The sequence below is a fragment of the Cryptotermes secundus genome, unplaced genomic scaffold, assembly GCF_002891405.2.
Source record: "Cryptotermes secundus unplaced genomic scaffold, Csec_1.0 scaffold497, whole genome shotgun sequence".
Classification (NCBI taxonomy): Eukaryota; Metazoa; Arthropoda; class Insecta; order Blattodea; family Kalotermitidae; genus Cryptotermes; species Cryptotermes secundus.
Genome location: NW_019730587.1, coordinates 637,781 through 653,598, shown reverse-complemented (window position 1 = coordinate 653,598; position 15,818 = coordinate 637,781). Strand labels below are relative to the sequence as shown.

At 38.5% G+C, this 15,818-nt stretch overlaps 2 protein-coding genes across 10 annotated transcripts in view; one reads left to right on the top strand and one right to left on the bottom strand.

Moving 5' to 3' along the window:
• Positions 1 to 210: 210 nt before the first annotated feature.
• Positions 211 to 11,184, bottom strand: LOC111866366 (zinc finger protein 678). 7 transcript variants are annotated; one of them, XM_023855245.2, is made up of 4 exons: positions 11,072 to 11,184; positions 6,876 to 6,976; positions 5,980 to 6,185; positions 212 to 3,953 (listed from the first exon to the last, which is right to left on the bottom strand). In XM_023855245.2, the coding sequence occupies exons 2-4, from the start codon at positions 6,931 to 6,933 to the stop codon at positions 1,656 to 1,658; spliced, it is 2,562 nt and encodes an 853-aa protein (XP_023711013.1). In that variant the 5' UTR covers positions 6,934 to 6,976; positions 11,072 to 11,184; the 3' UTR covers positions 212 to 1,655. The 7 variants fall into 7 exon arrangements, with proteins under 7 accessions (XP_023711016.1, XP_023711017.1, XP_023711013.1 ...); XM_023855246.2 differs by lacking the exon at positions 11,072 to 11,184 and adding an exon at positions 10,815 to 10,996; XM_023855247.2 differs by lacking the exon at positions 11,072 to 11,184 and adding an exon at positions 7,329 to 7,495.
• Positions 11,185 to 11,626: 442 nt separating this feature from the next.
• Positions 11,627 to 15,818, top strand: part of LOC111866360 (legumain) — a 48,593-nt gene continuing 44,401 nt past the window's right edge. For 2 of the 3 annotated variants that reach the window (XR_002843127.2, XM_023855228.2), the window contains exon 1: positions 11,627 to 11,898. Coding sequence is in view for 1 of the 3 variants with exons in the window: in XM_023855228.2 (XP_023710996.1) it covers positions 11,884 to 11,898 (15 nt within the window). In the remaining 2 variants the exon portion in view is untranslated. The remainder of the gene's footprint in view (positions 11,899 to 15,818) is intronic. The other variant, XR_002843128.2, reaches the window with a different exon arrangement.

Here is a 15,818-nt window from a genome sequence, read left to right as displayed (position 1 = left end):
ATATGGTGACAAGAAATAAGAAGAGTGAAAAGAGGAGAAGAAAGACAAAGAGGGTAGTGAGACGTGAATGACCAGGCAACAGTTCCTGGCTATAGAAAATCTCTGCTATTTCAGTCACCCAGAAAGTAATGAGACAGATATTTCTTAAGCAATCTAACATATAGCAGCTTAACTCATTAACAACATTGGGAAATGTCTTTAACTTTTTTCTGATCACGAAAATTGTTGAATTTTGATCTACAATTCCCCACGTAATGATCATGATCTCTGTTTGTAGTATCTGCTTTACCGAGAGCAGATGCATATTTCGGTACTTGTCTTTTGTATGTTTCCAACTAACCACCGGTATTTCCAAACAGACCTTTAAATTTTAACGACATTGGTACTATATTTACAATATTGTCACATAATAGTGACTGTACACAGGGCTTGGATTGATTACTGAATTTATTGGACACTTAAATCTTGGACTACACTGTACATCTCTCTGTAACACACATTCTCTCAATTTTTATAATCTTCAATAGGCATTGCTTGGTTACTGTTCCCCAATAGCAGAGGCTCCTCCACTTCTGTGCTTACACCCCTGCAGGCCAGAGCCTACCAGCGCAGCCGACGTCTGACTCCCAGCTGCAACCAACATTCTCGACTGACAAAAAAGTCAAAGTTACATTAAAACTGACAGTCAGTCCGCCAGTCTGTCTTGGTGTCAAGCCCCATCTGGGGCCCAAAACCAGATTATTCTTACTGACAGATGTTGCAGGTCCATCGTTTACAGTCACTGATTATCTTCGCCAGGACAGTTATCCCAGGGTCCAAGTCCTGCATGACTCATGATTGGGATAATGGACAATTTATTGGAGTTATGCTGGCAGCAAAGGAAGACGTACCATAAACATTGCAGGCAATGACACTCAAGGCACCCCACTCTTTGCATACTGTTTTATTCTCCTAGAGCCCCTTCTGGTGTCCATTACAAACCCAAAGTAGTTGTCTCTAACAACATTTGTGAGAACAAAATAGCTACATGAATGGTGGGAAGTAATGGAAACTGTGTGTGAAGTAGGAAGTCTAGCACCTCAAAGGGGGTGTGGAAAGTTTAAATCCATGGGAATTCTTTTTGGGGTCTCTGTACAGACGTGAAATTTGGTACTGGGACAGATGAAACATACCTACACTTTATGTATCAAATGCTGCTTGCAAGCCAACAATTATAAACATGGCAGCATCACACATTTCTGAGGTTATATCTGACAAATTTAAGAAAAAGACCTTCACAAGAGTAAAATAAAATATGTTACAAAACTAGAACTATAAATTTATGCAGTGAGGTAGGCTTCAGGAGTTCTGCTTGAAACTCTTCATTAATATTATTCTCTTACCTGCAGGTTCTCATGTGGTTTGCATGTCCTACCCAAATCTAACTGCAGCTAATAGAAAGCTGAAGTCTAACCATCCTCTGGGTCCCCTTGATTTTAAACATGTTTGTTACACTAACATTTTTCTGTCTGCAGATAATATTAAAGTACAGAAAGAGGATACAAATTTTCTGAAGGTAAAACATTTACTTAAGAACTGAGAGCTACAAAAGATGTACAAAATTAAAACAAAGCAACTGTAAAAGCATTTGGGTTTCTGATAAAGAACCACTATCCTCATTTGATTACTCCATGCTGGGTTCTCATGTGTTTCTTCATGTCACCTTTCTGTGCAAATCCTCTGCCACACACATGACAAGCATGCGGCTTCTCCCCAGTATGAGATTTTGTGTGAATGCTCAATGCATTCCATCGGCTGAAAGCTCTGTCACAATGAGCACACTTGTATTTGCGAATGCCAGCATGAAGTTGTTTGTGCTGGTAATACACACCACTAGTTAGGAAGGACTTATTACAAACGTTGCACGTGAAAGGGCGCTCCTTGGTATGTTTTGAGCGACGGTGATTATTAAGATCACCTTTATTGTTGAATGTCTGTCCACATATTTCACATCTGTAAGGGTAGTCTCGTGTATGTGTTCGTCGATGTGTATACATAGCAGGACCTTGTGGAAAACTCTTTCCACAGACATCACACATGAAAGGCTTCTCTCCTGTATGCTGACGCCGATGAATAATGAGCCCAGAGTAGTGTAACAGCACTTTTCCACACTCTTCACATGGAAACCTGTTTTGTGGACGGTGTTCTTTCAGTTGGTGTCGTCTTAAGTCAGCTCGTTTCTTGAAACTCTCTCCACAGTCTTCACATAGATGAAATTCAGGTTTCTCATCCCTACACTTTTTCTGCTCTGCATTTTGAGAATTTCTTTTTGGATAACCATTATGTAGAATGTTGTAGTGTATTTGCAATCCCTTCCATGTATTAAAACTTTTCTCACACTTTTCACACACAAACAACAGAGGGATTGAAAATAAGCTCAGTTCATCATGCCGATTTTCATGCTCTACATGATACTTTTTATGAAATTTCATTTGGTTATGGTCTGGGAAGAGCATATTGCAGTATGAGCAGTGGTACGGGTTGAAACCAGAATGTTCTGAAATGTGTTGTAACAAATGCTCCATGTGTGTAAACAATGATTCACAGTACTCACAACAAAACAACATTGTTGCTTCTATTTCTTCAACACTTTTAAAATCATCCAGCAAATCAGGCGTGGTGTGTTTTTCAGTATGTAATAAAGCACACTCCATGTTGGGGAACACTTCTCCACACACATTGCATTTAACACAAATCTGAGGAGTAAGGGGACTGCAATGAAAAATCCGTACATGCATATTGAGCTTGGAAATGTGGGTGAAACTGGTGTCACATTGACTACACTGAAAGGGTTTTGCTAAAATGAAGTTATGAGATGCCATGTGCTTTTTCAGCATAACAGTGTCTTGAAACTGTTTTCTACATATCTTGCATCTGAATGGTTGTTTCATGAGTTCACAGGCATGAGTGTCCAGTTTAACTTTAGACATGAACACTGTACCACATTTCTTACAAGTTTCAGTACCACCATGAACTAAATTCATATGACGAAACAACATATTCTCACTAGTAAATTCTTTTGTGCAACGTTCACAAACCAAAGGTCTTGTTCCGTAATGAAATTGGGTATGAAACGAGAGCCTTTCTGCGGTACCAAATATCTTACCACACTCTGAACACTTGGAAAGTCTTGTATCATTAAGTACATGTGTTTCAGTTTTCTGTTCACTACATTCATTTTGTACCTTAGCGAATCTATTATGCACTTCAAAACTATGATTTCTAAAGTGATTTTCTAAATCTGTCTCCTTTGTAAAATATGTGTCACAAAGCACACATGGTAAACCACTTTCATTCACATGATACTTGGAGTGCACTAAGCTGGACTTCAGGTCCGGACAAAAATTGCCACAGAAACGACACAAAAATGTTGTGGGAGGAATATCTTCCATGTCTTTTCCACCACTGGAATATTTTGTATCTCTGCTATCATCCTTTTGGGTGTAACTGAAGTCAATAACTGGACTGTCATTCTTGGATTCAGATTTTTCAAGTTGCTTATCACCATATTCTTCTGCCACGTCACACATTTCCACAATTTCACCATTTTTACTGAACTGAGAGGCATCTGCTATATCTATTTGTTCTGCATTACAAAGTCCTTTCTGAAGAATCATGTTCCCGTCATGACACAATGGACAACCATATATTTTGTCACCATCTGTATCATCATTTAATTCACCTAGTTGACTATCTGCAGTGTTGCCTTCACAGTCATCTCTAATGGCATGATTAAAATAGTTGTAAGAAGCAGTCATTGATGAACTTAGTGGGAAATCTAATGGATGGATTTTCATTATTCTTTTTAATTCCATCTCAGCCTTAATGCATGTCTCAGCAAAATCAAAACAAATGTTTAGTTTGTTACTGCATGACACACACAGTTGTTTTGGTAATAAATCAGTTACGGTAACCTGAGGAGAGAAACAACATATTTTAAACATTTAATTTATAATGAAAGTAATTACACATGTTTATTATTGTAAATTACATCCATTTCATAAGTGTTGTGACCATTTTGCATAACACACGTGGGATTTGAGGTTTTAACACTGGTGACTAAATATTACCGTCTGACATCATGTAGACTGCTAAATGTTAACTGATGTTTCAGAGGAGCATGCTTCCTGCATTATCTTGGTACATACCCTCTACCATAAAGATATAAACAGCACGTTTCTCCAAAAGTCAGTAAACATCTACCAGACTACATGGTGTCACATTCCAGATGACAGTAATTTTAAAATAACCTATATTTTCATACACAGAGAAATCACTATAGTGGAAGCTCCAAATTTTCAATTTCTGTAAGAAGCATACTCGTATAATATGATGTCATTACTTACTTACTTACTCATGGAGCTAAGCCCTTCTGGAGGAGCCGCCAATTCTGCAGCTACTCAAGAATTTCCCAGCATTTTATGGAACCCAAAGGGTCATTACCATTTTCACAAGAACCCTCCCCTGGTCCCTATCCTGAGCCAGATCTATCCAATCCATATAATACCATTCTCTCTCTCTCTCTCTCTAAGATCCATTCTAATATTGTCCACCCACCTACGCCTTGGTCTTCCCTGTGGTCTCTTTCCTTCTGGCTTTCCCACCAATATTCTATGCGCATTCTCGTCTCTCCCATTCGTTCTACATGACCTGCCACCTCATCCTCCTTAACTTGATCATTCTAATTATACTTGGAGAAGAGTACAAGCTATGAAGCTCCTCATTATGCAGTTTTCTCCAACCTCATGTCACTTCATCTCTCTTCGGTCCAAACATTCTTCTCAACACCCTGTTCTCAAATACCCTCAGTCTATGTTCCTCCCTTAATGTCAGAGACCAAGTTTCACACCCACACAGAACCACAGGCAAAATTATAGTTTTGTATATTCTAATTTTTGTTTTTGGACAGCAGACAAGAAGACAAAAGGTTCTGGACCGAATGGTAGCAAGCATTACCAGAGTTCAATCGCCTCTTAATTTCCTCCTGAATCAGGTTTCGATCTGTTATCATTGTTCCCAAATATCCAAACTGTGCCACATTTTCAAAACATCTGTTTCCAATCTTTATGTCATGATTTTGCCCTGCATTTTGGTGATGGGACAGTAACATATACTTAGTTCTCTCTGTGTTTACTTCTAGACCAACCTCTTTACTTGTGTCAATTAAAGTTTGTGTCTTTTTCTTTATGGTATCTACATTATCACCCAGTAGATTCACATCATCAGCGTAGACCAACAGCTGATGTGTCCCGTTTAATTTCAGTCCCACCTGGTTTCCCTGGACCTTCCAAATTGCATATTCTAAGGTAAAGTTGAAAAGGAGTGGCAATAAAGCATCTCCTTGTTTTAGACCATTCTGGATAGGAAATTTATCAGACAAATGTTTACCTACACGGACTTTACTATACATTTCGTTTAAACACATTTTAATCAACTTAACTAGTTCCATGGGTATCTCAAACTCTATTAGAATAATGCACAATACTTCCCTCCTAACTGAATCATAGGCTTTCTTGAAGTCTGATGTAGCTGATGTACTGTCTCGCTGTACTCCCATTTTTTCTCAATATGATGTCATTTCCAATAAAAATATAAAGAAACTCTTTTTCAGACACACTGTTCAAATATTACCAATTTCAAACTCTACAGTAAAGAAAAACATTTTCAAAGATTCTAAAATAATTCAATACAGTTTATCATCATGATTCAACTGTATCATACTTTCAATCAATCATTTCCTTTATTTTCCATATATCCATACAGGTAACAAACCTAAGATGTGGAAATGGTCCCTTTGAAAATAGATATATGAAGATACATATACAAAATTACATGAGTCACATAATCAGAATCAATTATATCAATCGATTAACATAAATAATATAAAGTAAAAAATTTAATAAGATTTTAATTAATAAACATTATTTAAAAATAACTTACTGTTATTGGTAGGCATGTATTGATTTTGTTTGCAAGCTGTTGTTCTCTTCCAGTTCCACTGAATATGTATATGCCTGTACCAATCGTACATGCACATAAACGGCACAACTGTTCTTTACATTCAAACTCTTCACGTTTACAACTGCTGTCCATGGACTCTCTACTTTTAGTTTCCACCCTTATGATCATTTCATTCCCAGTGTCTTCTAAAAATAAATATATCATTAAGTCTCAGTTATGCAGTTTTACAAGTATAAGCAAAATCGGTGAATATACGAAACCTAACTTAAAGCAATTTGTTTATATCCAACCTTCTTTTAGTTACAAACGTTAGTTTTCAAACTTAACAAAAATATCCTGCTGACAACTAAATAATACATCTTTCAAGAAGAAAGTAAGAATATCATCAAGACATTAAAGAGCACCTATAAAGTTTTCATTACCATAATCGTCCTCACCACCAACATGTGCAGTAACCACATGTAAAATGTGATGATTTTTATTTTATTACAATTGTTACCAAAACAGTTTCAATCTTTTTAGTTTTGTGATGGAATTAGCATATGATTATTTTCTTGCAGCTCAGACAAGGTCATTTGTTTTAGACTGATTTGCATACGTTCTAGTTTTCCTCTTTTAGAAATAAATCTCGATTCAACAGTATTTCGTACCATTTCTACCGCCGTGCAAGAATTGCTAGTATTAATTAGTACAACATAATACCTTGCATTATTAAACTACTATGATATAGATATTAGTGCACATAAGAGACGTCATCAAATAAGCTACGGTACCATCAATACACAGATAACACCACATGCTGTATTTGCTATTTTTGCGACTTCGACCAGCACTATTTTACAAATTCTTTTTCCACATCAAACGGGATGTTTTACCATTTTTACAATTCTTCATCGTTGATCTGCAGACAGTCGAACTCGATTTTTCTTCCATTGTACAGAATGTAAAATTGACGCTACTCTTAACTCTGTCGCCTCTGTAATTATAAATAATCATCTAATCAGCTGTTAAATATTTTCCACTTAAAAACGCACGTTTCATGCTATAACATGATCTAACTCAAACTCTGAGCCTGATTGTTAACCTTGCATCAAAAACGGCTCTTCGCAAAACTTTTGATTTCCGGTCCGAATTTACAGCTCTAATAGATATAACACATTTTACTTACCTTCGTCAATAATTCTTACGTTTTCTAGCCCCATTAATACTCACAACACAACAAAATACCATTGAAATATCGGAAATAGGCTCGGAAAAGCAACGTGGCTTAAGAGCGAACTAGTGCCTTTAATACATAACATGAAATTTCTCACCCGTTTGCCCATTACCTTATTTCTTATTCATACTTCCTAGAATTTAACATTGGGAATATGAGTTATGGTACATGACCCAAAAATTACAGAAATTAAATAATTCTATTAGCACTACAATTCGTAATAATCCCTCGTTCTAAACACAAGCAAACATAAATTTTCCTTCATTTCTTGCAGTGTCAATGGTGGGATTTAAAAAAATTGAATTGGGTTTACGTAGTACGGAGATATTTAGAATAAAAATATTTAAAGTATATTATTAAATCATAATTGTACTTCTACAAACTGGGCACCGAGTTGTTCTAAACAATACTGACACAAAAGCGAAATTTCAACTGCAAATGAGGTCAATGTTTTCTAGTACGGTATAACCAAGCCCCGAACAAAGTATAAGTTGGACACGAGAGTACAGTTTTCACACATTATACATAAACTGCAGAGTCTGCTATAAACATATGCGTTCAATAAGTACTTGCTCGTGAATGAGTTATGCATCTCATATACTCTTTCTTTTGTTCACTTAGGTATAATTTTATTGCTTTTATTGGAGTTTTTATTCAGGTCTGTCTGGTAGAGTTTATGTGAAGTTTCGCTGTTGTCTAGTAGGTTCACTGTGAGTACATTAGTGTGGTTTTACTAATATTCTTAAGTATTTGGTATTCCACTTTTCTACTTCACCGAGCACTGTGTTTATTTGTTATCTTTATGGATTCTGTGGCTGTTCATGTAAGAGTACAGTTGAGAGAAAGAGCATTTAATATTATGAAAGCTAGATATTCTGTACAGTGACCAACACAGATTATTTCAATTACACCACTCTTCATAAAATGTATATTGTATTTCTTGTTCTTGAGATGGTAATATAATTCCTTTCCGTGGCTGGCAGAAGGGACTGTATAGTTTACATTTTGTGGTGTGCCGCCTAAAAGCCACAATATCTGAGTAAGAGTGGGCGTCCATTGGTAGACAACTGCTTGTTAAAACATGTGATGGGGACAACAAGCTGTAACAGACCATTGCTGAGCAAAGCTCAATAAACATGGCCTAAAAGCTGGAATAGTGAAGCCAGACAGGGAATTATTCATTTTTCTAGGCAACCATCCATGCACATCACCAAGACAACACATACCTAACACACCGTTAACATGGAAATGAAAACCAAGAATAGTGCAGTGACCACGGTAGCGAATATATTAGCTACAGTTGCATGGAACACCCGAAACGGAACCCTTGAACAAGGTGTGTTCTAGACCATCCAACTTTCAGTTATATAGCAGACCAGAACAAAAAGTACAGAACACTCCACCATGACCCTGCAAGTCATAGGAGGCGACGAAAAGGGAAGTCTTGAATCTGAGAGTAAAATATGGTCGCGAGTCACAAGGGACTTGGACCTGAGAAAGACTGCGCTGGCAAGGGCCAGCAGCGCGTACAGAAGACATACCCATCCTCTCATCAGAGAGGGCGCCCCAGAAGAACAAGACCTAACTATCAAACAGTAATAAATATCTGGTCATGAGCCCCAGGAGGGTGCTCGACACCAAGACTTACTGACTATGACTGACTGACTGTAAGTCGCAATGTGACATTGACTTTGACTTGACAACAGAACAGAGGCGAACAGAGCAGAGCTGAGAGCAGAAGAAACCAGCTGAGCTAAGAACCTGAAGATGAAACACGAGAGATGACAGACTAGCCAGGTGGCATCGTATGGAAAACGTTATTTCTAAGTGATTGTAATTGCAATTGTAAACTTATCCAATAAAGAGCTTCATCTAATCCAGAACCCATCATTTCTTGCATGCTACCAGGATACATGACAAACCGGTCTCAGAAATGGGATACCGAAGGAGACGTGACAATATTCATAAACAAACTTGAATAGCTCATATTGCTACAAAGACTACTGGCAGTAAGGAACAAAAGTTTCAGCACCAATACAAGTATAAAGGCCTGGTTTTTGACCTGAGCTCAACCTGAACATCTTCACACCTTCTGAGTCCTTACCTACAACTGAATGGAGGGATACACACAAATACACAGACTAATTGGGGGAGTTCATTGAAGTATGTCTTTGAAATGGGCTCAGTGTTCATGATGTACATACCAAGTTTCATAAAGACTGTTCAGGTATTCAAAAGTTGATAGGGGAGGCTACACAGGTAAAGGCAAAGTTTTCTTTCTGCATCATTAATCACCACTTAATGAGGACACATAGAGAAGTCGGGAGATAGCTTCTTGGATTGTTAACTATGGCACTACTGCATGAGACTCTAATCTTGACACTCGCAAAGAATGCAGAAAGTCTGAAGCACTAAAGGAGCAGCATACAGTCTGGATCAGTAACTACTCTCTGAATGAAAAAAGTCGCTACTTACTCTATAGTGGCTAACATGCACACTAGTACACTAGTGGCCAATGTGCTGAGAACCAATGCTACACTACAATTGTCCTCTGGAACACACGGCATTACAGACAAACATATGGCCCATGAGAAAGTGTTTTATATACCAAGAGCTTAGTTGGTATAGCGATGGACTACAGGCCAGATGGCCCGCATTCTATTCCTGGCAGTGCAGTACAGTGCAGTGTCCAGACTGGCTCTGGAGTCCACCCAGCCTCCTATCCAATGGGAGCCAGGGGTAATGTGGCAGGGGAGTGAAGCTTACTACTCAGCTTCATCTAATGCTGAGGTTAAGAATGGTGGAGTTATACCCCCACTCCCCCATATGTCTTCATAGCATAGTGCTTAATTCATTAAGCATAAGGACAACTTTACATACCTTACCTTATAGCAAGAAAACAGAGCCACCACCAGATTTCACATACCCATGCTATAAGAACTTTCAATTATTTGTACTGATATTGTCAATAATTTTACAACCTAATTTAGTTTAATTGCATTATTATTGTAATCAATCTTGATTTCTAATGGTAGAAATCCCTCCTGGACAACATGTGTTTATTGCATGTTAAAACTCTTTCCTTTGCAGTGCTGGCTTTGCCTTTTGATGATGGCTAATAATGGGGTTTTCGAATATGAAATTGAATATGAAACTATACAACTTATTCTTTTTTGTTTCCCTCCCTTCTTTGATCTTTTCCTCCTCCACCCTGCTTGCTCACTCCCCAAGTCTCAAGATTAGAATCTTGTACAGTAGATGAAGGTGACAGGTCGGCTTCACACTCCGAATGCTTTGCCTACAGGAAAGTGCCCATACTATGCTTTGTAGATGAGGATGGATGGACCTTAGGGGTAGTCTGGACACTGCGGAGAAGAGAAAATCTCTGCCACCACCAGAAATTGAAAGTTGATTTGATGGGTGTCCAGCCATGAGCCCAGCCACTGCTCTGACCGCTCTAACTGAGCTGTCCCAGCTTCTCTTACATAAATGTTCTGTGGAGCATTTGTTGATATACCGTAATTTCATATACGAATAGATAGGAGTCGTATTTTTTCTGCATTTTGTAGTCTACTCACTCTAAGCTATAATTCTGTACCTTGCATTAAATTATGTGGTTAGAAATTTTTTCTTCTTATGCTTCTTCACCACCAACCAAACCAACTCTTAACGCCGATTTATTATTTCTTATGTGATAATGGTGCAGGATTTGGTAGTAGCTGCGTAAATTTTAATATATAAGTGAATATGGGTCGAAATATTAATAAAATACTAAATTATATTACGTTCAACACAGTTCGTTGCACCACATTTGAATAAGTATGACCAAGCTAACGTAAACTACACTAGACTTACATGATCTAATATTGTCACCAATATGCATCCCATAAATATTTTACAAAAATTTTCTACCTAGTCTACGCATATTACACATAACTGCAGTGACGTGGAACCTGCTGCATCACCGCGAATAAATAAGCATTTCTCACTTAACCTACGAAGGGATCCCCTGAAATTATGAGGCCATTTTTTTTTTCGGCCAGCTACTCATTTAAATGAGTCCCACTGTTACAACAAACCCACGTTGTTTGCAGCCTACATGTTATATGCAAACATTGCCTTCGACAATGTCTATTTTAGTGCCAACAGCATCTGGTAAAAATGATGGAATGGGGAAGGGAATACGCATACACATTTTATCTGAAAAGTCCAACATGATTTTCGTTCCAAACGTTTAGTACTCTTATATTAGGCCCATGTCTACAAACTGTACAGGAAAGCCAGACGTATTTCGTACATACTTCAACAAACGATATGCCATTTTACGCATTCCGACACACATTCTTCCTTAACGGCTATATATAAACTTATTTTTTCATGAAAGACTATACCGTCAAGGACATGTGATCGACTATAACGCCCATAACCCTGCATGAATCGAGGTCATGTTTTGTGGTGGGGAATAAAGTGTGATTTTTCCTCCTGCATTGTGTCATTGACAGGGAAGTATTCAACTTGGACCTTGAGAGCGGGGAAGTCCAGTAGAAGAATTTAGTACCGGCTTTTTATGTGGGATCTGTTTTGCTGTAAGAGTCTGCAGGACTAGTACAGCAATTGTCAACTAGTGCTGAAGGAGCTAATAGTTATAACTGAATGAACAGTTAAGTATGGACGAAATTAAGGTGAGAATTTGGTGTTGAAATTCCCATAATTTAAAAGTTGATATGTAATGTTGTGCATTAGTATGAATTCGTTCAAACCTACCACTTCTGATATACAAAGAATAATTAAGTGACAAGGTAGATATTATTTTTACTGTAAAATGTGAAAGTAGAGTTAAATGTTGAAGAGAACGTATTTTCATAATAAGGAAAGGAGCTGTAATTTTAATCCATTTGTAAAAGATATAGTAGTGTGTGCTGGAGTAGTGTCCTCAAACAAAACTCATATTTTCCACCAGTTACTCCCTCTGGTGAATTTGTCGCCAGATATTATTATTATTATTATTATTATTATTATTATTATTAATGGGGATAATTAAAACTTTCACAGGATGCAGTATTTTCTAATTAATGTGAACTGAAAAAAAGCTGTGTAATGCAGAAGTTTATGTTTGGATTTGTGAGTTCATACTTTGATCGCTGGTCCCATTTCATCTAGGATCCTGAATTCTAGCACAATATTTTTAAAAATACGCACCCCATTTTGGCACATATTTAAGATAAATTCAAGCATTGCTTACATCTTCAGCTAGCACAGTTATCATGATCTGATCAGTGTAAGACAGGATTATATGTGCATAGCATTTTTACCAATATATAGTACTTGATTTCACACCGGAAGAAAACATTGAATTTTGATACATTTGTTGTGATTTACATTTACATTTATATTCATATTCACTTCATGGATCCAATCATCTCCCCGTAGGGCTGGATATAAAATATGTCACACATTACAAATTCATGATGACTACACATCATACATCCTTGGTCCAACAAAATATATAATAAGGCCTCATGCAAATAGCGCAAGGTGTCATGACAGACATTGATAAGTTGAGTGTAGGTAGTGTGTATTGTTAGTGGTTCATTGTCCATTAAAGTTGCATATATACATGAATCAACTTTAAGAAATAAAATATATCATGGCAACAAGGATTTTTAAAGTTATGTGAGAGCGATTTGCATGCTTACGTTTTTTTTTAGTTTCAGCTTTACAAATTATTGCATAGCCCTAAGCAAGGGTCCACAGAAAAATTAATGTGAAAATAATGTAGATTTTTTCTTGAACCAAATTTCTTGACTCTCTTACCATCAGCCTGGTAGCTGGAACTTAAAAAGAAAATGGAGAATAGATTTGTGGCTAATATATACTGCATATATGTATGTGTGTAAGGATTGGGCCATAAAATCCAGCCCTCGCACTGTGACCTTCAATGATCTATTGTGCTTTGCCTTTGGATTAACCCTTTATTAATCCTACACTTCAAATGAGATGTAGGGCTTTATTTATGGGGGCATCATAAATGTCACTTGATTCCATGAAGAAGTGACCCAGGTGATGAATTCTTGAGTAAGCTATGGCCTCACAACCACATAGGATATGTGTGACTGATTCGTTTTCCTGTAGTTACCTTTCACAGGTTGGGTCATCTGTCAGTCCCAGTTTGAAAATGTGTCCTTTTAGGTAGCAGTGTCCAGTAAGTAATCTTACCACCCATCTTAGTTGAATGAATGAATGTGTGAGGGGTAGGCCTTTTCGGCCCTTGCACCGCGACCTCAGTGGTGTATTGTGCTACCCCTTTTTTTAATTATTCCCTCAGGAACCCCATGCTTTGGATGAAGCGCAGGATTTTAGACATGGGGGCCATCAAAATAGTCACTTGGTTCCATAAAGTATTGACCCAAGTGACATAGTCTTAAATAAGCTAAAGCCTCACATTCACACAGGATATGTGTAGCTGTTTCGTTTTCTGTCTGACACCTCTCACAAGTGGGACTATCACTTAGTCCCAGTTTGAACAGGTGTCCTTTGAGGTGACAGTGTCCTGTAAGTAGTCCTACCACCCATCGTAGCTGGTTCCTGTTTACCTTCAACAGTTCCTTCGCTCTTTTACTGGAAGGTCCTCATATGAGTCCCTTTGCTTGCCTGAGTCCAGTTATGGAGCCCCAGTATTTCTTATGTTTTATGTTAGTCCAGTCCCTGATTGCCTGTTTGGCAACTCCTATAGAGATGCCACAGGCTGGTTCAGGTCCTATGAACGGATGTTCAGCTCCAATTGGTCTGCTGTTTCATTTCCAACAATACCCTCATGCCCTGGCACCCATATCAGTTGTACCCTGTTATGTTTGGCCAGTTCCATAAGGGTTTGGTGGCAATCCCAGACAAATTTTGAATTGATCTGGTGTTTGTCAAGCGCTTTAAGTGCAGCTTGGCTGTCAGATAGAATGTAGATGATGCTATTTCTATAGTTCCTATCTAAATTCTCCATAATACGTGCCTTAATGGCACATACTTCTGCCTGGAATACTGTCATGTACTGCCCAAAGCTGAAACTAAGTTTCTGCCTCGTGCCATAGCAGTACACACCAGCTCCAGTGCCCTTATTTATCTTGGAACCATCTGTATACCAGAACAGTCCCCCTTTTCTATCGGGCTGAAACCCGTCTTCCCATTTACTCCTGTCAGGAAATCTGACAGTGAAGGGTTTTTCATATGCATGTCTCAGTATCATTTTGTCAGACCCCATTTGTAATATGGGTTCTTTTTCATGTCCTGAGTTATGTATGCATGGCCGAAACCATCGGATCTAGGTTTCCATTGTTCACTGGTCTGGAGACAGTAGATTCCTGCCCTGGCCTCTGCCTCCAACTGTAAATGCAGTGGGGGAGTCCAGAGAGTGTCTCCAGTGCAGCTGTTGGAGATGTTCGAAATACTCCTGTGATACCTAAGCAAGCAAACCTTTGCAATTTGCTAAGTTCTGTCTTGCTTGTCTTGAGTTTAACTCTGGGCCACCATACTGTGGCACCATAAATAATTATGGGTCTCACAACTGCAGTATATATCCAGTGTATAGCGTGTGGCTGCAGTCCCCAAGTTTTACCAAACATGCTTCTGCATGTCCGAAAAGCCTTATAAGCTTTGTTAATGACTTTGTCCAGCTGCCTTTTCCATGTAAGTCCCTTGTCTAATTCTAGACCAAGGTACTTGACATCGCTGGATAGCTGGATCGTCTTATTGAAGAGAGTCGGTTCCTTAAGACCCTTTATATTTCTCTTCCTAGTAAACGGTATAATTACTGTCTTATTGGGATTGATGGAAAGATCTGTTCTCTCACACCATCGTTGGACCATGTACAGAGCTGTTTGCAGACACTCTGATACAGTCGAAAGGAATTTTCCATTTATGAGGATTGCTATGTCATCAGCATATCCTACTGTACAATACCCATCATCATTAAGTCCCCACAGGAGATCATCGATGACCAGACTCCACAGCAGAGGCGAAAGTACGCCCCCTTGCGGACATCCCCTAGATGTGGACGCCCCCAGGGTTTCTCCTAATAATGTAGCAGCTATGATTCTGCTTTCGAGCATAGCATTGATCCATCTACATATTGCAGGCTCTATGCCATGCCTTCCAGCAGCCTGTTTGATTATATCAAATGAGGTTCTATCAGAAGCTCCCTCTATGTCAAGGAATGCTCCTAGGGCAATATCCTTGTGTTCAATCGCACTTTCTATGCGTGTTACCACATTGTGTAGTGCACTTTCGGTAGATTTACCTGTTTGGTAGGCATGTTGGTTTCGGTGTAGAGGATATGTCCTCAATACCCCGTCCCTGACATGCCTATCTACCAGTTTCTCCATCGTTTTTAACAAGAAAGATGACAGGCTGATAGGACGATGAGCCTTAGCCTCGGTATAATCAAGTTTCCTGGGCTTTGGAATAAACGACACCTTAACTTGCCTCCAGGCTATGGGGATGAATCCATATGCCATGCAAGCTCTATATATGCGACATGGGTGTGGAACTAAAAGTTCCGCCCCATGCTGCAAAAGTCCCTGTACAATTCCATTTGTTCCTGCTGATTTAAATG

Coding starts and splice junctions, on each gene's coding strand:
- LOC111866366 (XM_023855245.2), bottom strand. CDS start 6,933: ATGGAAGAAAAATCGAGTTCGACTGTCTGCAGATCAACGATGAAGAAT. Junction 6,186..6,875: donor GATGAAGAATTGTAAAAATG/GTAAAACATCCC, acceptor ATTTATTTTTAG/AAGACACTGGGAATGAAATG. Junction 3,954..5,979: donor ATACATGCCTACCAATAACA/GTAAGTTATTTT, acceptor TTCTCTCCTCAG/GTTACCGTAACTGATTTATT.